The 20,431-nt window shown below is 45.0% G+C and overlaps 2 protein-coding genes across 3 annotated transcripts in view; both read left to right on the top strand.

Annotated features, from left to right (window-relative positions):
* LOC147895586 (ARM repeat superfamily protein) overlaps positions 1-20,431 on the top strand; it is a 264,407-nt gene that overhangs the window by 242,483 nt on the left and 1,493 nt on the right. For both annotated transcript variants that reach the window (XM_087383313.1, XM_087383312.1), the window contains exon 32: positions 1,269-1,430. In XM_087383313.1, the coding sequence (XP_087239439.1) occupies positions 1,269-1,430 (162 nt within the window). The remainder of the gene's footprint in view (positions 1-1,268; positions 1,431-20,431) is intronic.
* On the top strand, positions 16,246-19,609 carry LOC147895587 (uncharacterized). The gene is made up of 3 exons (XM_087384224.1): positions 16,246-17,186; positions 18,652-18,740; positions 19,518-19,609. Exons 1-3 carry the CDS (start codon positions 16,246-16,248, stop codon positions 19,607-19,609), a joined length of 1,122 nt encoding a protein of 373 aa, XP_087240350.1.

The raw sequence follows: 20,431 nt of genomic DNA, 5'->3' as shown, positions 1-20,431 counted from the left end.
TGGTAGGAGAATACATCTCACCTAGTGGGGTTGGCTTGAATTGACAAAGTCAGATTGCTAGACTGCTCTTTTTCTAGAACTTGATGACAGTAGCTGGACAAGAGTTGGAAGTCAAATGGGTTACAGGATACATAGGTGGCCTCTTGCCACTGTGTGGTTTCATGTTTTTTGCCACAGTGATGATAAAATAATATTGTGAAGCTGGTGCAATACTGATGTAGTGCCAGTCAATACTCTAATAGTGTTCCAATAGTGTTGTGATAGTGATGTAATAGTGGTGTTCAAATAGTACTGTGATAGTGGTGTAATAGTGCTTATCCTGTAGCCATTGTTTCGTAGTCCTTACGGGTCTTCTCTTCCAGGGTGGTTGGCTGATTTTCCCACTAAACAGTTCTCCACTCTCTTTAGCAACAGCTGACTGTACTGCCATGTCAGCACTAACATGTGGCACCGTGCCACCACACCCTATCCAATCAGCAGCCACCTCACCAACTACCACGTGGCAAGTAATATAGTTTACACAAATCCCAATTGGTGTTACCTGGACTCAAGTCTTAAGAGTGGGGTAAGGTCTTTCTCCTCATAGAGTATGGTATGCGTAGATTCGTTCACCCCTGTGAGGCTTTTCTTAGATCTCACTCAGGATCAGGATCCACCGTTGCTGGACATAATACCTTTTGGATCTCGCTCAGGATCGGGATCCACCGTTGGGATCTTAAGAGTGTGGTAAGGTCTTTCTCGCTCAGGATCGGGATCCACCGTTGGGATCTTAAGAGTATGGTATGTGTGGATTCATTCACCCCTTTGAGGCTTTTCTTAGATCTCGCTCAGGATAGGGATCCACCATTGCAGGCATAATACCTATGGATCTCTCGCTCAGGATGAGGATCCACCATTGCTGGGCATAATACCTTTTGGATCTTGCTCAAGATCGGGATCCATCATTACTGGACATAATACCTTCTGTATCTATTTGCAAATTTGCCTTGCTTTTGCTTCTTAGGTTTGACCAGGCTGGTTCCCTTTGATACAATCTGTCTGATAAGTGATCTTCTTTTCCTTTTTTCTTGCTGAAAACGATTGTCTTTTGTATAAATACTGTGCAGCATAACTTGTAGCTATAAATTTGGGAGTGAGGTGTCTAGAAGCTGGTGACAAGAAGCCATAACAAGATGTGCATTGAAAATAAAAGTACCAGCACTTTCACTGAATGCATTTGGAAAGTATAGTACAGCTTAGACCATTGCCATTCCTGAATTGCAACACAGGTGAGAATGATCTGGAAGATACCTTCACAGCATCTCTTGAGAAGATCTTGCTGTGCCTGAAGTCTAACATCATAACCGGATCATCTTCTGCTGTTTTGGCAAAGTCTGAAAGCATTGTAGCCTGTCTGGTGGGAATCTTGGACAGCGGTCACAGCTGGCAGGGTAATATCTTGTCCTCGTAATTTTTGGTTTATTGTCTCTCTCCGTATTAATGGGACTGTAATTTCTGTGTGTTTTAACACTGGACATGATCTATTTTTGAGATTCGTCAGCTGTCACTGTTGGGTTTCAGATTAATTTATGCATTCAAACACAACAATCCCTCACTCTCATTACGCCCGAATTGAAAATGTATGCAACTAAAGATGGTCAACACAGCAGAGAAAAACATGTTTATGTAAAAGCGGACTAAGAAGGCTCACCTCTGCTGAGTTTGTCGCCTTTACAAGGCTCAAAACATAAAGACTCAACACGGACAAGATGACTCTACCAGCTGCCAATAAAAGATACTACAAGCTATTTTAAAAGCTCTATACTAAAGCTGACTCTCATGAAGATCAACCATATATCGACTCAGTCACTGTGTACGGGACAAAAAGAACACCAATGATCAATCACCACCATGCCTCCACGTACCTCGAACCCCTCGTCCAATGCATGCATACCGCCAGCTGTGTGCACCAACCAATTATCTCCCCTATAAACCTTAGGGCAAAGTAATCAATGATCACGTGAATCATTTCCCCAATGAAGATTTATCCAACTTTCCCCCTTAAATTTGAATAGGGGCAAAGTAACGAAACTAAAAGCAAAGCTCATAGAGCTACCAAGACCAAATTGAAGAAATTGTTCGACAACAAATGCAGAACAAATCACAGACAACACACTCTAAAAAAACAAAACACCTGCAGTAAAACTTGCTCACAAAGAGCAAAGAAAACGCTGCCTAGTCCCTCGCCAAGAGCCAAAACAGAACAGACTGATGACCAAGAAGGTCATTAACATAAGAAGTTGAAACACTACCCTACACATTGGAAATCTGAAACTGCAATTCCAGTTTGCTTCTTTTTCGTTTCTTTCTCCAACCTGCATTCATTTGATATGGTGTCAAGGCTTCTTACAATAATGGCACTTACCCTTCTTTTTTAGGTGACCTGCATTAAATGAATTGTCTTTGATGCCTGAGCTGAATTACTCCTATGCTGATGGCTACCAAAATGTGCTCTTGCCTTTTGCCAACAAGACTTGATCCCCATCACTTTATGGAGGACCCATTTAAGTCAAAAGCCCATAAAAGGCGCCCCACTTGGAGAAAAGTGTGTTCTTCATAGAGAAAAGCAGTAGGCTAGAAAGAAGGTTTAGCTTTTGGAAAAGCACAAGCTAGGCCTAGTCTGTAAAAGAAGGGCCCTTGAGCTCAAAGTAGTATTGAGAATTGCACTCAGGTTCATGCTCTCTTGCCAGTTGTACAAATTGCAGTAAAGACCTTCGGGGGGGGAAAGGGGGGAGAGGCAGTCCTTTCTGGGCGGAATGTTGTGTTTTCTCTCTACAACAAATTTTTTCTTAGCTCCACCCTTTGGTATTCCTGCTCATTCTCTCCCCTCTAGTCCTTCTCTCTCTACAATAATTTTTTTCTTAGCTCCATCATTGGTATTCCTGCTCACCGTTGTTCAGAGTTTCCAGCTTCCAAATGGACCTGCTTCAAGTGCGATTTGTTCCTGGGTGTTGCGAATTGCGTAGGATCTGAGTTGAGGTTTGGTTAGGTTCAAGTGGTACCAGAGCTCAGCTTCGCCACTTTCCTTGGTGGCAACAATCCAAGAAATACTTAGATTCAGTTATGTGGAGATATTCGTACCAGAAGAGAGATTCTCAATGCCAAGATCTCGACTAGGAGTCCTTGTTTGATATGTACAAGACCAACAAAAACCTTGAAGATCACCTAACGAATTACAAATCTAGGAAGCACAAGCGATGGCATAGTCATAACGCACCTAGCCAAGCTCTATAGTGCATGCTTCAAAAGATTTTGTTTACTATGTTTTCCCGCTAGCTCAAACAGAGCCCACAATTCCCTAGATGCATCTAGCTGCATGTCTCGATCTTGAGATCGTTCTTCAATGCACCATTATCCCTCTCTTGGAGTACGTTCAATTCATTGGCTCCTAGGCATATTTCACAGTTTGGCGCACCTAGGTCTCTGACCTTAGATACATCTATTCCATGCCATTCACCCTCACCACCAACCTTGGCATGATTCCTTTCGACCCTTTACAATAAAATGCAAATACGAAGTGCGGTCCTCTAAAGGAAAAATGCATGTTGACCCTTCCAAGTTCATGTTATCTCGGCTTGAGCATAACATTTCTTCCCTTTGTGGGCATCAGTGCTCTCGATGATGAAATCTGGGAATGCCCTCCGTATTTAGTTCAAGACTCCCAAGTCACCTCGGTAGAGGTAAGCCATGCTATGCAACCAGCATTGTGGGTATCTTTCAATTGTTGCGTAGTTGCATTGATCCTTGGTCTAGTTGTTTTGTGCCTTGCATTATTTTCTATCTCTTGAAACAAAACAATACCATCGATTAGTGAGTCACCTGGAGGCAAAAAACATTTTAAAAGATAAACTTGAAACACTGGGTGCATCTTACAATCCTAGGTAATTCCAATTTATAGGTCACCTTGCCTATTCTTTTGAGAATCAACGACGGTCCACAATATTGGGGTGACAACTTAGCACACTCTCCTATAGTCAAAGACTTGGAGTGTGAAGAAACAAAAATTGTTCTCCTTCCTTAAACTCTCTAAAGGGTCTATTTTCATCCGCATACGTCATAGTTCCATAGCTTGGCGGATGTTAGGTCTCACAAGTGCTAGCATCTCCCGCATTTGAACAATATAGTTCACAACACTAGGCAACGTCTCAGGTATTCCAACCGTAGATAGATTTACAGGTCTATACCATAGTTCAACCTGAACGGAGTCATTAGTGTGGAGGAATCATTGGAAGCGAACTCTAATTATAGCAACCACTTGTTCCATGTATGTTTCCCTGAATTGTACATATGCTCTGAGCATGTCTTCTAAAGTCTGGTTGACTATCTCTGTGTGACCATCCGTTTCAGGATGATCCCCACTACTCATTCCCAACTTAGCCCTTAGTGCCTCAAACATTGCGGTCCAAAAATTACATGTAAACTTACCATCCCTATCCGACACTATGTATTTGGGTAACCCATGCAGATGAAATATATGATTTAATAAACAAATCCGCCACTTGCGGGGCACTAATATACTCTCTAGTCGGAATGAAGTGAGCCATCTTGGTAAGACGATCAACCACCACAAGGATAGAATCCTTTCAAAATAGGACATTATCATGAGAAGTCAAAGCTGAAGATTGTAAGTCTACATCTTGCAAACAATGCCAACACATGGTGGGCTCTTTTAATTGCAAATGAAGCACCAAATAAGTGGAAGGATTTGTCTTGAGAAATTGTTCTACTATAGACGATTCATTAGACACTTTGAACTGTTCTTTACTAGGAACAAATTCTCAAGACAAATCTGTTTCTGCTATAGACGATTCATTAGACACTTTGCTGATATAGCAGTCCAATTGCATGAAACGATCAAGAAATCTGCAGTCTTTAAGTAGGGAAAGTGGCAAAGGAAAGCTCTGAAAACACTCAAAGAAAAGCTAACAGCTGAGCGGATCCTTGTTGTTTCAAACTTACACAAACCTTTTGATGTGGATTGTGATGAAGTGTGTGGGAGCTGCTCTTCACTAGGATGGTCGTGTTGTGGCCTATGAGAGTCGGAGACTGCATGATGTTGAGAGGTATATGGTACTTATGAGACAGAGATGCTGGCTGTAATTGTTTCCCTCACTATTTTGAAAGCATTATTTTTTGGATCTGATTTCACGATCAAGACAAATCACCAAAGCCTTTCTTAAAATAGACAAAGCCCTCCAAAAGCAGATGAGGTGGGTAATTTTCTTGTTCATGTTTCATTTTCAAATTTTCCATACACTAGGAGTCCGAAACAGAGTAGCAGAAGCTTTATGTAGAAGGCCCCATGTGAACAATGTTACTATAGCCTATCATAGGGACCTCGAGGAAATGAAAGATCTTTATCTATAGGATTCCAACTTCGGAGAGATCATGAGGAATATTTAGCAAGGACAATGATCCAGCCAATATTCACTTAATGATGGGTATCCCATGAAAAATTATCACTTTTCTCTGACACAGAAAATGAGAACAAAAGTTTTGGAAGAATGTCATGCCCCTCCATATGCAAGTAATCAAGGTATTTATTTTGCTAGCCAAGCTATTGAGAGGTACGTCTTTTGGCCATGAATGCGGAAAGATATCCACAAATTCGTGATTGAATGTCTTACATGCCAAAAGAAAAAGTACTACAGACAAAGACTCCAGGACTCTTGATGGCGCTTCCGATGCCCCAAAGTCCATGGGAGAGTATTGCTATGGATCTTATCTTATATCCTCCACAATCAAACAACAGAAATGATGGGATATGGATCATAATTGATAGATTCAGCAAGCAAGCCCACTTCATTCCAGTCAGGAAGACAATCAATGTAGACCATATGGCCAAGTTGTTTATGGAACAAGTCTTTAAGCACCATAGAATGCCTGATTCAATAGTAAGTGACCGAGATCCAAGGATGGCCAGGTTTATTATGGAGAGCACTTTTTGCTGAATGGGTATGAAATTGGAGTTATCATCTTCATTTCATGGTGCTATTTCTACGGTGCTACATCTTTTAAAGTGTTATGTGTCCAAGCAGAAATCTGAGTGGGAAAAGTACCTCCCGCTAGTGGAATTTGCATACAATAACACCACTCACAGATGTATAGGAAAAGCCCCTTTTGAAGTAATATATGGGAAGGTGGTTCTACCACCTATTTTGAGGACTAAGGATGAGATATTTGCAGCTGACCAATGTGTTCGAGACCTCGAGACAGCCTTCCCTTAAGTTTGGACAGCAATTGAAAGGTCCCAGAAAAAGCAAAAGAAAGCTGCAGATAAGCATAGGAGGGAGATGAACCTCCAAGAAGGAGATTGTTACTCCTTAAGTTCATGAAAGCTAGACTTAAAAAAAGAAAAGAAAAGGTATACCTAAAGTTGTCTCCTAGATACTATGAGCCATTCTAGATTAGTGAGCCCATAAATGAAGTTGCATATTGACTAGAGTTACGAGAGACTTGGAAGATTCGCAATGCTTTTCACGTGAGTCTTCTAAAGAAGTATTAAGGACCAGAGCCCACAAAACTAGTTCAAGAAGAGCCACCAAAGGTGGAAGAGATGGAGGAGATCCCCCAACCAAAACAGGTTGTGTGTCAGAGAGAGAAGAAAGGACCCCTAGGCTAGGTTACCCGTAGGTACCTTGTCAAGGTCAAGAACTATTCAGCACTCGATGCCAAGTGGGTATATGAGGAGTTCTTCTCAAAGTATCCTCAAGTTTTACAATTCTATCAAGAAGCTTTTCAATGGTGGGCAACTGATTAGAAGCCGAGGGGATGTCCCCAATCGGTGCTACTCCCAAGAAATAAAGAGGAATCTTTAATAGATTGACTTCGGTCCAAGAAAGTTGTCTTTGGTTAACGAGAATAAGGTTTTTAAACTTTGCTTTGCTTTAGTAAAAGAGAATCCACAAGGGACTAGAATTAATTCAAGAACTAGAATGCATCCCTTTGACTAACCTCTAATGGGTTAAAATGCTGCAAAATGTTTATTGAAATGTGTAGGACCAAGAAGAGTGAAAACAGGCCCAAAATTCAAAGAGCAAGTGCCAAAAAGCAGGTCCCACAAGAGCCCAGGCACAAGAATAAGTGGTTCTCCACTTTATGGAGGGTCCACTAGAGTCGAAATCCCATAAAAGGCACCCCACTTGGAGAAAAGCACTTTCTTTATGGAGAAAAGCAGTAAAAGCTAGCTTTGTACTCAGTAGATTCTAGGGTAGAATGTAGGTTTAGCTTTTGGAAAAGCACAAGCTAGGCCTAGTTTATAATAGAAGGACCCTGAGCTCAGCATCAAAACCTTTCTCAAATGGTGAAATTGAAGTTGAAACCACCAAAAATTGAGTCGTTGTGAGGATAGCCTTCAGTGCCGGGAAGAAAGCAACAAAAACCAGTTCAATTAGCAACAAAATCGCCTGCAAAACAGCTCCAGCAAAGGAAGTTTGGACTGAAACAAGGGCAATTGTAGGAGGTTGACAAGCAAGGGTTTTCACGATGAAAATGAATGTTCTTGCCACAAAAGCGTTCCCAGTGGCTTGGGCAAGCGCCGGGGCAACTTGCTTTGGTACCAAAACTAATGGAGATGGGGGTGGAGAACACAACATGGAGAGAGCAAAATGTTAGAATCCACGAAGCGAAATTGCAGCACACACCTAGTCTTAATCGCTTAATGTGGTTGTAGGGGGGTTGTAAGTGCGTGCCCCTAACACTTCTAACTAATTATTACATTGGCACTGGCTTAGTATACTAGTGATAGACACTATTTTTTTGCTTCTGCATTTTTTTTTTGTTTTTTGGTTTGTGTGTGTGTGTGTGTGTGTAGTAGCTGTCGCACTTTGCGACAGCTATGAATGTACATTCTTCTTAATGCAAAGTTTATTTTACATTTAAAAAAGTGTGTGCGTGTGAGTATGAAGCCTGACAGCCCCTGCTTTGGCCTGTTGTGAAATTGTGTTTTAGCACGTTTGGATATCCACGCCTACTTGCTGAACCTGACGTGGGTTTCCCTCTGCGTGCGAGCCTTTGGCCTGCTGGTCATGAGCCCGTGGCGCTCTTGTGTCTCTATCTTCCCCTAACACCAGCTCTCTAAATATATATATGTGTATGTTTTGTCTAGGCTACAATATAGGTACTCTCTAAATAAATGGAGCTGCTTTTGCACTCCTTGGGAGCTGCCCTGCGCCCTCCCTAAGCTGATGTACTAGATGGCTTTCATGTTGTCCCATAGACCTCTTGGTCTCCCGTGGACGTTAATAGACTTTCTTTCTTTCTTTCTTTCTTTCTTTCTGTGTGTGTGTGTGTAATTTGTGTTTGCCCTCTCCCTGTTGTCACTTCTATTGTTCATAGCCTCTGCCTTCTCTTCGAATTTCTGTTAGTTTTGGCTTCTCTTTTCCCACGCTATCTGCTGTCCATATCCCTTCTCCCTGCTTGCTTTCACTGTGGAGTCCCAGTGTTGCTTGTTGTTTCTTTTTGTTGCTTAGGACAAGTTTTCTTTGCTGAGAATCTTGGTTTCAATTGGCTGGAAACGGACACTATTCAATATAAAAGGGGCGAGCGTCATTAGGTTCTAGTCACAGAAGGTTCAGAATAATGTGTTAACCTGAACTGCAGCCCTTTGCAGATATTTGCAAGAAGGATTTTCCTGAAATCGATTAAGCATGGGGAGATGAACCCATGCCGGAGTTTTGTCTCTGTTTACATCAAGTTTGATATACACCAGTTACGAGCTTGTCTCAAAAAGCTGTTGCGTGGTTCTTTTTGGGAAGTATGTCTGATGCAGGCAGGCGATGTAGCGCAATGGCTGAAATCATTGCTTAAAGGATGCTTTTGCTGTAGGCTGTTACAAGGCTGCCAGAGAATTTTATGAGGTCATCTTCACAGATATCTCTGAGAAAACTAACTCTCCTGGAGGAGGCTGCTCGAGATGATCCCTGCATGGTCGCCCAAATGGCCATCAGAGTGTGTATCGTATCTGTCCAAGTATTGGCCAAGATCTGAGAAGGGTGAATCTGAGAACCCTCCAAGGCCTCGGTGCATCTGGCTCTCCAAATGTGCCATGCTGCAATGCTAGCTAGGATCTCCCATGGAGAGTCGACCGAGGAGTGAGCAGCCCTGAAAAGAGTGGCCGGAACATCCTCTAGAGAGCACGACTCCACAAGGTGTCGTCGGATGTGAAGAGCCCAAGAGGAATCAAGTCTCTCAAAAAATACCTGGGGCCCTGAAAGAGTAAGCCAAAGGCTTTCCATGCTCCCATTGTAGATGCAGGGCCCCTCTCCCATCTTGGCCACTGCATGTAAGGAGAAGCTCCAAGTGGTCTGCCAAGCTCATCCAAAATCCTATCATTCCACATGATAGGTTGCCTTTCAATCTCTTCACGGGTGGATGGGGGAATCCTGCGAAGAGTACTCCTGAAGCTGGCCCATGCTTTCAAGATAGCAACCATAAGAGGGGAAGAGGGAGACGTGAGGTGGGCTGTGGTGAAAACCCATCTAGTACTGTGTGTCCAATCCTCTCCTGAAGTGGGCGTGCGAGACTGTATGCATCTGATAAAAAAATCCTTCCAAGGCTCTTGCCCTGGCATAAGCCCTCTCACAACGAACTTGCAGAGTACAGCTCTGCACTGTAGATCTGGGTCGATGATATTCAAACCCCCTTCTCTTGTAGGAAGAATCAAGGTCTCCCAAGCCACCCTGGCTGTAACATCAGTTGTGCCATCTAGACCACTCCATAAAAAGTTTCGTACAGGCCTCTTAAGCTGAGTGATACAATCCCTAGAGTGGCACCAACAAGAGCATACAAACCATGCTATGGCTTTCCAACACCGGAGCAAACTGTTGTGAAGGAGAGATGCCCACCCCAACCTGGCAGCCCAAATATCTGACGAAGACGCCCCTCTGTACCCAAGTGAAGCCAATATCATTACCCCAATCCGGAGTGTCATCCTTGCAAATCCAAAAACCACTGGATCTATGCCAATTAATGTGTGCACCTGCAGCCGTGCAAAACAAATCCAAGGCTGTCCGGAAGGAAGTGAGTGTCCTGGGGGAGGCATCCAAAAAAACAGCCGTGTCATCTACCAACTCACTATCCAAGAGCTCTTCTTCCCGGCGGATAGGAAGCCTCAGCCCATAAATATCAACTTGAGATCTAATGTAGATACTCATAGCTTCTGCCACAAACAGAAAAAGAAACGGGGCAAGAGGACATCCCTGGCGGACGGATCTGAAAATCTGAAACCTGTCCCCTCTTACCCCCCCAATGAGCAAGTGGCTATGGGCTGATCTGTAGAGAGAGGATACTCCTCTAATCCATGCATCTGAAAAACCAAAGCGAGATAGAGTACCCTCTAAAAAATCCTAGTCTACTCTGTCGTAAGCTTTCTCAAAGTCCAAGAGTAGAATGGCCAATCTCTGGCGGCTCTGAATGGCCCATTCTGAGGCCTCCCAAAATATTATCAAAAATACTTCTGCCATGCACAAACCCTATCTGCGTGTCATGAATCAAATCTGGAAGAAAAACCTGTAGCCACAGACTGATGGCTTTTTCCAGAATCTTGTAAAAAGTACTCAATAGAGTGATGGGTCTCCATTGAGACACAAGATTCCTATTACCCCCCTTTGGGATGAGATGAATGAGACCATCTGTAAGTGAGTCCGGCATCTCACTAGAGTCCCACACGCCCTGCAGGGCTGATGTAATGTGATCACGAATCTGCTCCCAAAAAGTAATAAAAAAGGAGGGGGTAAGTCCATCTGAAGCTGGGCACTTGCCCTTGTGAAGGGCAAGTAATGCAGTCTTGAATTCTGCATTGGTGAAAGGTGCATCCAAAGAAACATACATCTCATCCTTCACCAATACAGGGATACACTGCCAAATAACCTCTCTGGCATCATCAATGCCTGTGTGCCTGGATCTGCAGTAAGAAGGGATGCAAAAAAATCTGAAGCTACACGCATGACAGCATCAGGATCTGACTGTAACACCCCGTCTGAGTCAACAAGCTGCGAAACACTATCTCTACTATGTCTGGGCCCATGAGTAGAGAAAAAGTGTTTGTTGACCCTGCCACCCATCTGAATCCAAAAGGATTCCCGTGCATGAAAGGCATATTCTGCTCTCTTATCCAACAATGTCTGCAAATGAGCCCTTGTTGCAGCAAGGCGCTCCTGAATCCAAGCATCTGTGGACCTCTTCTGCTCTTCCCTCTGAAGGGACGCTAACTACTGGCGTATACCAATCTTACATTTGAGAATCTCACGTCTCCTAGAATCAGCGATTGTATGATAATAGTCACTAATTCCGGATAAGGCTGCAGCTACCTGAGATGGGTGGACAGCTCCACCCTGTATGTGAGAAACCCAAATCTGTAAAATATCCTCCATGAGGCTCTCCTTTGCATAAAAAACATCTGGAATCCTGACACTGGCAGAGCGTCCTCTCCGATGAGGCTCAAGAATCTGCAACACCAGTGGAAAATGATCTGAGGTGGAAACCCAGTAGAAATGCATATAGATCCTCCTCTGTCAAGTGCCCAATCATCTAAATAAATTCTGTCCATCCGTGCATGAATGGGCATGTGTATTCTCCTGTTCGACCAAGAGTACAGGAGTGACTGTGGCATAATATGAAAGGCATCATCCAACCAAGTGTCCCTGCCACTGAACTGAAAGAGGAAGGCATCCCAGGCTGCCCTCTCCAAAGAATGAATTCCACCCTGTCTGCCTCCGTTTTTGTCTGAAGGCAACTCAACCATGAAGTCGCCACCTATGATCCAAGAATCTGCAATGGGGGCCCAAGAGAGTAACTCCTTCTAAAAGGAGATCCGCTCCCCTCTCTTGTTGGGAGCATAAAGATTGAGAAGACCAATCTTACGCCCTCCAATCAAAATAATGATCCATTGAGCTCTAGAAGGGGAGATAATACCATGACCAGCAACCAAGGGGAGAATAGAAAGAGAGACCGAAATGCAAGTACCTCCCCTTGTGCCCATAGCAGGCGACCAGAAGGTATGTCCTAAAAGCAGTTTGCCAGACTTGAAGCAATCACTGGCATCCAGCTTGTGTTCCTGGATAAAAAGATATCAATAGCACCTCCAGTGACGCCTGGATGAAGCTCGTTCCGGATCAGCTGCCTACGGCGACAGTGTGGAACTCCGCCTAGGCCCTGTATGTTCCAGCTGACTATCCTCATCGACAGGAGGATGCTGGATGGAAAGGCTTACCCGACCTAGTAGAGGAGACCAGCTTCCCTTGGGCCGAAACACTCCTGCTGAGGGCAGGAAACTCAACAGGTGAAAGGATCCCCACACCTGCTGAAAGGGAGGCCCTGTCAGAAGGAATCCCAATGACTGGGACCCCTAAGGTGGAGGGCACAAACTCCTCATCATCCATGAAAGTCGCCGAATCTGCCAGTGCCGAAAAAGAATTCCTGATAAGCAAGTCTGGCGAAGGAGTGCGAAGAAGACCTGCCAGGCCTCTATCGGCAGAACTGGAGCTGGGGGTTGAGGAGGCCTGTGGTTGGGGTGAAGAGGAATCAGGAGCCCTCATCTGTGCCTGCACTTTCTCGGTTGTCCTAACTGTGGCAGGAACAGTCTGCGAGGATTAAGTACCTATAGCCCCCTCGTGGTCAGAAACCAAGGGGTCAGAGACCAAAGTGACTGGGGCTGGTGGATCTAAAGGCCCCTCCTGATGTGGAGCTGTAGTGTCTGGGGCTGCAGCAACATCCACCTCTGGAGTCTGGAAGGCGTCGGTCTGAACAGGATCAAAAGTCTCCTCCTGAGGTAAGGGAGCCGCTCTGATAGCTCTCCATCGTGGTACTGGGTGTGCTGCGGGCATTGGGTGCCCTGCTGCCCCTGGTGGTCCTAGGGTGCGCGAAGCAGGGCGCCCTGTTGCTCTTGGTGGTCCTGGAGTACGTGGTACAGGGTGCTGGGGAGGTGCAGTCGTGGTAGTACGTGAAGGAGCCGCACCAGAAGCGTGGGTCTTTTTCTCTTCCTTGGGCAGTCTCTAGCAAAGTGCCCAAGGGTCCTGCAAATCCTGCACTAGTCCTTTCTACCTGAAATCTCGACTCTCTGTTGAAAGAGAGAGCCGTCTGGACGTTGAAGCATAATGTGGTCATCTGAGATGTTAGGGTCAGAGACAATGACCCTAACACGAGGCACCCCGTCTGCACTGACTGCCTCTGCCGAGGAAGAAGGCATGCCAGGAAGGGAGGGGATCTCCGTGACCACTCCGAATGCGGCTCCGATAGTGGCAAGCAGTCGATGGTAAACCTGAGGAAGACCAGGAAATCTAATGAACAGCGATGTGACCTGCCTGTCCTCCTCGACCAGATCGAAGCCCAAGGTGTAAGGCAAAAGAAAGATCCTCCTCGAACCCAAAGCCAGGGGATTAGCTTTGAGAACAAGGGCTGTGGACTCGTTATCCTTCTATTGTAGTCGTCGATGAGCATCGGAAGAATCCACGTCCCAAAAGTCGAATATCCCTAAGGTGAGGGGCCAGGTCTCCTGGTAACGTCGCCAACATCCAATCTCTAGCCTATGATCTGGAAGGGTGTGACCCAAAGATGCGGGCGAAAAGTGATGTGGAGCCCTCTAATTCCACATCTTTCTTGAGCTGCTGCAGCTCGTCTTCTGAAAAAATGACGGTTCTCGTGGCCGGTGGAGGTGGACGGAGATTGGCTGAATGGGGATCCATTCACCAATCGATGTGAAAAGGCCGACTCCAACACTGAAAAAGCTCCGTCCGTGAAACTACTGCCCAGGACGCATTGAACGCGGGCACAAGAAGAAGGAGAAAGAGAGGGTAGGAGAGAGGGGAAGGGAAGGAGAGGATAGACTGAAGGGGGAGACGAAGGTAGGCTGAGGGGGAGGCGTGGGGATCTGAGTTAGGAAGGAAGGGGGCGGGGAGGGAGAGGGAGGAGATTTTTTCTTCTTCTTCTTCTTCTTCTTCTTTTTTTTTTTTTTTGGGGGGGGGGGGGGGGTCTCCTTGGGGGGGAGAGCAGCGGGGGGGGGGGGGGGGGGGGGAGAGGGAGGGGGGTGGGGGAGGAGAAGGGGGCGGGGGGGCTGGCGGGGGAGAGGGAGGGCGGAGGAGAAGGGGGCAGTGGGGAGGGGGAGAGCAGCGGGGGGGGAGAGGGAGGGCGAGGGAGGGGGGCAGCTGGGGGGGGGAGAGGGATGACGGGGGAGGAGAAGGGGGGCGGGGGGACTGACGGGTGGGGGAGAGGTAGGGTGGGGAGGGAGAGGTAGGGGGCAGCAGGGGGGGGAGAGGGAGGGCGGGGAGGAGGAAGGGGAGAGGGAGGGTGAGGGAGGAGGGAGAGGGGGCTGGCGAGAGGGGAGGGAGAGGAGGAGCAGCGAGGGGGGGCAGCAATGGAGAGGGAGAGGGAGAGGGGGCTGGCTGAGAGAGGGAGAGGGGGGGGCAGTAGCTCACGGGGAGGAGCAGCAGCTCTGAGATAGGATTTTCCTTTTAAAAAAAGTAGCTTTTAGGAAGAACAAAAGCATAAAATAGCTTTTAAAAAGCAGCTAGAAATAGCTTTCAGAAAGCAGGTTTAGCTTTTTGCTAGGCCAAATTTATAAAAGAAGAGCCAAAGAGCTCAAGATGATTCAGTTTTGTACTCAGTTCATGTTCTTGTGAATGTACAAAGACTATTTTCTATTGCAGTAAAGACCTTCGGGGGGGGCCAGCCCTTCTTTCTGGCCCCTATTGCTGTGTTCTTGCTTCTCTCCCTCATCTCCTAGCTACTCTACTTGTCGGCAATCACGTTTCAACAAGCCCTTCAAAGTTCCCATGCTTTGTTCAAGTTCCGGTTACAGATTCTAGTGCAAGAGCAAATTGCGATTTATTCTACAGAGCCTGTCTTGGATTACATGCTAGGTTCTTGAGCCCGAGAGTGTTTCCTTTGCTGCGATTCTGTACCAGAGTGTTCCCTGACACAGAACTTGATAACGCATTGTTCCACCTCAGCAAATATAAGTCCTTTGGCTGGGATGGCCTTACGGTGGAATTTTATATTTCTTTTTGGGATGATTTGAAAGATGTCCTTTTGCTAATGATCAATGTTGCCTGGCAAGAAAATCAGTTACCGCATTCTTGGAAGCATGGCATAGTCAAACTTGTGCCCAAAAAACATCTGTGTGATCATATGTCAGATTGGAGGCCTATTACTTTGATGCCTGTAGTTTACAAACTCATTACCAAAATGATTGTGCATAGGCTTCACAGGATACCAAATGCGGGACTTCATCCTCATCAGTATGGATTTGTGCCGCGAAGACAAATCCATGATAATATTTCCAATGCCTTGACCGCAATTGAATATGCTAAGTATTTGCATCAAGATGTCCTTATACTACAGGTGGATATTGCTAAGGCATTTGATACTGTTCAATGGGATTTTATCTCTCAAATCATGACAAAGCTAGGCTTTGGCCCCAAGATAGCAAATGCAGTTTACTGGCTTTATTCTGAATCTACTTCTTAGTGCATTCTTGGGGGTCATCTGCCTTGGTCATGGACATTGGGTCGCTCATTTAGACAAGGCTGCCCTCTTAGTGCTCTCTTCTATGCCATTGCAACTCATCCCCTTTTGATGTATCTTGATCATCTTACAAACACAGGACAGATGACTGGTCTACAAATCCCTGGGGCTGCATCTTTTTTGGCACAAGCATATGCTGATGATTCCTTCTTTATGCCACAGAATTCTCCTCGGGAAGTTCACATGCTTATGACCACTTTTTTATTGTACGGTTTGGCAGTAGGATTGCATGTCAATTTTGATAAATCTAAATTACTTCTCCTGACACAATGTGATTGGCATTCTATTCTTTGGCCAGATCAGGTGGTGCATTCCAAAGATGTAGTCAGGCATTTGGGATATCCCATAGGATGGCATATCACCAGGAAGCAGCAGCTAAAATGGATCTTCCAAAGGCTTCAACACAAACTGGAATATTGGAAGATTTCTACTTGGCCTCTCCATGTCAGGCTCAGAATAGTACAGTCCATTGTAATGTCCTATGTCCAGTTCTATTTGCCTTGGATACATTGGTCCTCCAGGGATATTTCAGCCTTTATGTCTCAAGCTATGGAGATGTTATGGAGGACAAAAACTGCTGTGAAAGCATTAAGACTGATGAAGATGGAAATGGTGTGCTCTCCTAGGATGCATGGTGGACTTAATGTCCTCAATATAAGATATCATGTGCTTGCAAGGAAGGCGACTATGCTGCATACTTTTTTCCGCCAACAACAGCCATGGACTTGTATGCTAGCATCCATGTGTGTCAACATGAGGACTTCTGCTTATGGTCATTGGACTACTGATCATTGGGAGGTTGTCATTGGCAGATTTGTAGGAAAGATACCTGGCTGTCCTTTCTCTACTGCTCTGATACTTGACTGGAAACAAGTACTTTCTAAGGTCAAATGGGTTCCTGATAATTGCTCGGTGACAAACTCAATGAGGAAAGAAAGTATTCACTGGAGTGCCATTTTTGCAATTCCGCTAGCTTTACAGGAACCTATTCGGGCCTACAATCTCATGAAATTGGGAATTAGATACATACATGATGTGGTAGATGATCAGGGATATGTCTTATCTTTTCCTCAAGCCACTGCTTCCTATGCATTGGGAATGCATCATAGGTCTATATGGAAGAAAATTGCTGATTTATTACATCCTTTTCTACCTGTTCCTCCTGTGGCTGACACCGATCGGCTTACGGATTGGCAATTGCAACCCTCTGCTACGTGCACTCATCATGTTCCTCTTCCTGCCTTAACCTCCATCAAAGCCTATAAGCTTCTTCAGCCTGTTCCATGGATTCAGCAATATGCTAATTCTCTGTGGCATATAAGGAAGCCCCTCTCATGGTGGCGGAAGAATCTCAGGATATTATGGAAGTGTAAAATGCCATTGAAACAAAGACTTTTTCTTTGGAGATGTATGACAGGTACATTGTCAGTGGGGGTCACACTTGCTAAACGTCGCATTGCACCATCCACATGTTTAAGATGTCAGGCTCCTTTAGAGACTGTTATTCATTTGCTTTGGCATTGCCCGTGTACTAAGATCCTCCTCAGGAGAATTTCATATTATCTTTGGATCCATTTCCCGAGTCACAGATTTGGAAAACATTTCTGGCTCTTTGGAAGATTTAGGAAGTCTTTGTCTCAATACTCACTATTTCTCTCTTGGGTGAGATATTGGGCTCTTTGGACAATCTGGAGTGAGCATAATTTGGCATACGGCAGATTCACAAGTCATATGAATCTTTTCGAGCCTCATTGCGGCAATCCTTATATGATGCCTGCCATGAGGGTGATATGGATGCTTCTTGCATACAGCTTTTCTTTTTATGCTTATGAACTTTGGGATACTCTCCATTTTGGAGACCTCCCATCATGTAAATGTATGATCATATAAATATATGCACTGGATATTACCAAAAAAAAAGTGTGTGTGTAGATTATCATGCGGCCTTGTCTTGTAGTGATATCTTCCAATACTTGTAACTAGTGGTCCCTTTCTTTGGGACTTCTTTTTGTAATAGAAGGACAAACGGATTTCACAAAAAAAAAGTGTGTGTGTGTGTGTGTGTGTGTGTGTGCGGAGGACAAAATCTTGTGAGACTGAAAATTGAAATCAACATGAGATTACACTCCCCCATGAGGGGAGCTAGAGGTGTGTATCACACCTCCAAGAGATAACTAATAACCAATGAACCTTGGAATAAGAACTCATGCATTGAGAGGAATTCTTGTCAACTCAATTTGAAATCAGTGAGATGAAAGTCCTAGGTGGTCCATGGTGATCCATACTACATGGAAAAGGTGTATTTGTAGTTACCTTAGTGCCTGCGTGAAACTGTCGAAAGAAATGCCATCTTGGTCGCGACTCACATGTGGCTACGGTGGGGCATCCATGTCCTATGGATGCATACCTTCCATGGATCGTCCCAAATGATCTAATGAATCTTCTGTTGTGTCAAGCGTAAGGAGGTGTTTAGTGAGTATTGGGCAGGAAATGATCGATAGAAATCTCCTGCGGTTGGAACCATGTGGAGCTCGTGCATACTAGCAATGCTTCATCTCCTTGGCTGTAGGTTGTATGGAAGATGAGAGGGATGGCTTATGCTTTTAAACATACATACATACATGTGTAGACATACATATCGATAGAAATCTCCTGCAATTGGAACCATGTGGAGACTTGTGCGTACTAGCAGTGCTTCGTCTCCCTCAGTTTTAAGCTATATGGAAGATGAGAGGGTCGGTTGTATGCATGTATACATACATACATACATACACACACACATACATACATGTATGCGTGTATATACAGACTTATGCGCGCACACACTGTGTGTGTGTGTGTGTGCTCCTCTCGAAACCTCTTTTGTGTTTTCCGCTTCCTTTGTTCCTCATGTCCGAGTTTTCATTCGACGGAAGCACGGTGCTTCGCCTTCTTCATCCTCTTTCAAATCAGCAAAGCTTGATCTCGCAGATCGCCCTTCTTCTTCCCTTCAGCTAGATCTTCTGCGCCAGTTATGTTCAGTCTCTGCCATAGATGTTCCTTCATCGGGTTCCCCGTTTATTTGTTCATTGGATTCTGTCCTTCTGGTTTCAGGTCTTTGACAGGCTCAGCAATTTGGAGTCTGTCTCTACTTTGTGCCGCTCATCTTCGTCGTTGGGTTGAAGCCGCAATGGGTCCGGATTGTATTTCCTTCTTTGTCTTTCTGGGCAAAGGGTTTTATTATGCCCACTGTTCTTCGACTGATGTGGTGGAGCGGCTTGTCAGTCATGCTGGTGTTCCTGGGACTAGTTTCTTTGCTTATTTGATGCCCTGGGATCCACTTTTCGATCCTTCTGCTACCCTTCTGACACATTGTCTGGATTACTCTCAAAGCGCTGCCTCTGCCTCTTCTTCAGCATCTTCCTACTCTTGCAGCGCTTTTAGGGAGGCCTCTTCATGTTCCGCGACATGAGTTCTTGCAAGCTTCCCCTGATGTTTGCCTTTGCGTTTTGTGGGATATGATGTAGCCCGTGCCATCTACTCTGGATCTTGATTTGGGATTTGCCCATCTGATGCGCATCAGGCTGCATTTTGCATCTTTTCCCACTGTATGTTATCGGTGCCGACAAGTTGGTCATTTTGCACGTGATTGCCCTTCTGCATCTAGGCCCACTCCTCCTGGTCCTTCTTCAGTTGTCAGGGTTACTCTCCCTTCTCCTCCGGTTTCTGCTATGGCTTCATTGGAGAAGCCTTCTTCTACTGCTCTGAAGCACTACTAGAAGAAGGTAGATAAATCACAGGCCAATCTTTCTCTTGCTGAAGAAGCTCAGGATCGCACCCTTATTGAGCACCATCAGTCTCCTTCTCCTCAGGATATGGATGTGCCCCTTGCAGAGGGGATTTTACAGGATGATCTGCTCTCTCTTAGGTTGCTATCCCGATTGAAGCTGACATGATGAGTCCTGATTTATCTGATGTAGCTCTTTCGTCAGATGCTCCTTCTTCAGAGAGTACAGACATTGATCCAGTTCCTATGTCTGTGAAGACTGTGCCAGAGTCTCTTTCATTTTAGGATGCAGATGTTTCTTTTCCTCTGGAGTCTTTTCATCCTATGTTGCAATAAAATTTTGACCCTGTGATTCAAAAATTCCGGCTTCCAACTTATATTAGAAGAATCACAAGGGAAAAAAACAGGTGGTTTTTATTGATGGTGTAGTTTCTTCACTGCATCAAGTTTTACAAAGCAACAATCTGAAACTGGAGGATGTTGTGTTTGATCCTTCTCTGTTGTGTTTGATCGTGTAACTTTTTACTTGGCTGCCTCATGACTTTTGCTCTGAGGCTTTACTTGTAAATTTTTTCTTTGTACTTATTAGTGGGTTACTACCTCTTTTTGGGGTTTCCCACACAGAAATAAAAGATTTCACTTTCAAAAAAAAAAGTGTGTGTGTGTGTGTGTGTGTGTGGAAACTTCTCAGGAGACTATGCCTCATTTATTCTGCCATTGCCCGTCGTCTTGGCAATTTCTAGATACTCTTCGACAGAGGCTACAGGTAAGATTCCCGACTGTTCTCTTCGGGAAATTTTTCTAGCTCTTTTCATCCACAGCAACCAGAGTTTCTCTTTTCTCTGTTTGGGCTCGCTATTGGGCACTTTGGACTTTATGGACAGACCGCAATCGTAAGTCTATAGTGATCCCAATTTTTCTTTGTTTGCTTTCTTTTTTCTTTGTTTGGGTTCGCTATTGGGCACTTTGGACTTTATGGACAGACCGCAATCGTAAAGTCTTTAGTAATCCTAATTTTTCTTTGTTTGCTTTCTTTAAGCGTTCTCTGCAGCAATCTTTCTTTGATTGCTTGCAGGCTCGCCAGATAGATCAGGATGTGTATTTGAC

The sequence above is a fragment of the Dipteris shenzhenensis genome, chromosome 13 (assembly GCF_047967505.1).
Source record: "Dipteris shenzhenensis isolate YYH24624 ecotype China chromosome 13, Dip_SZ_1.0, whole genome shotgun sequence".
In the NCBI taxonomy this organism is placed as follows: domain Eukaryota; kingdom Viridiplantae; phylum Streptophyta; class Polypodiopsida; order Gleicheniales; family Dipteridaceae; genus Dipteris; species Dipteris shenzhenensis.
Note: the sequence above shows the minus strand (reverse complement) of the source record. Positions and strands in the feature narration are given on the sequence as shown.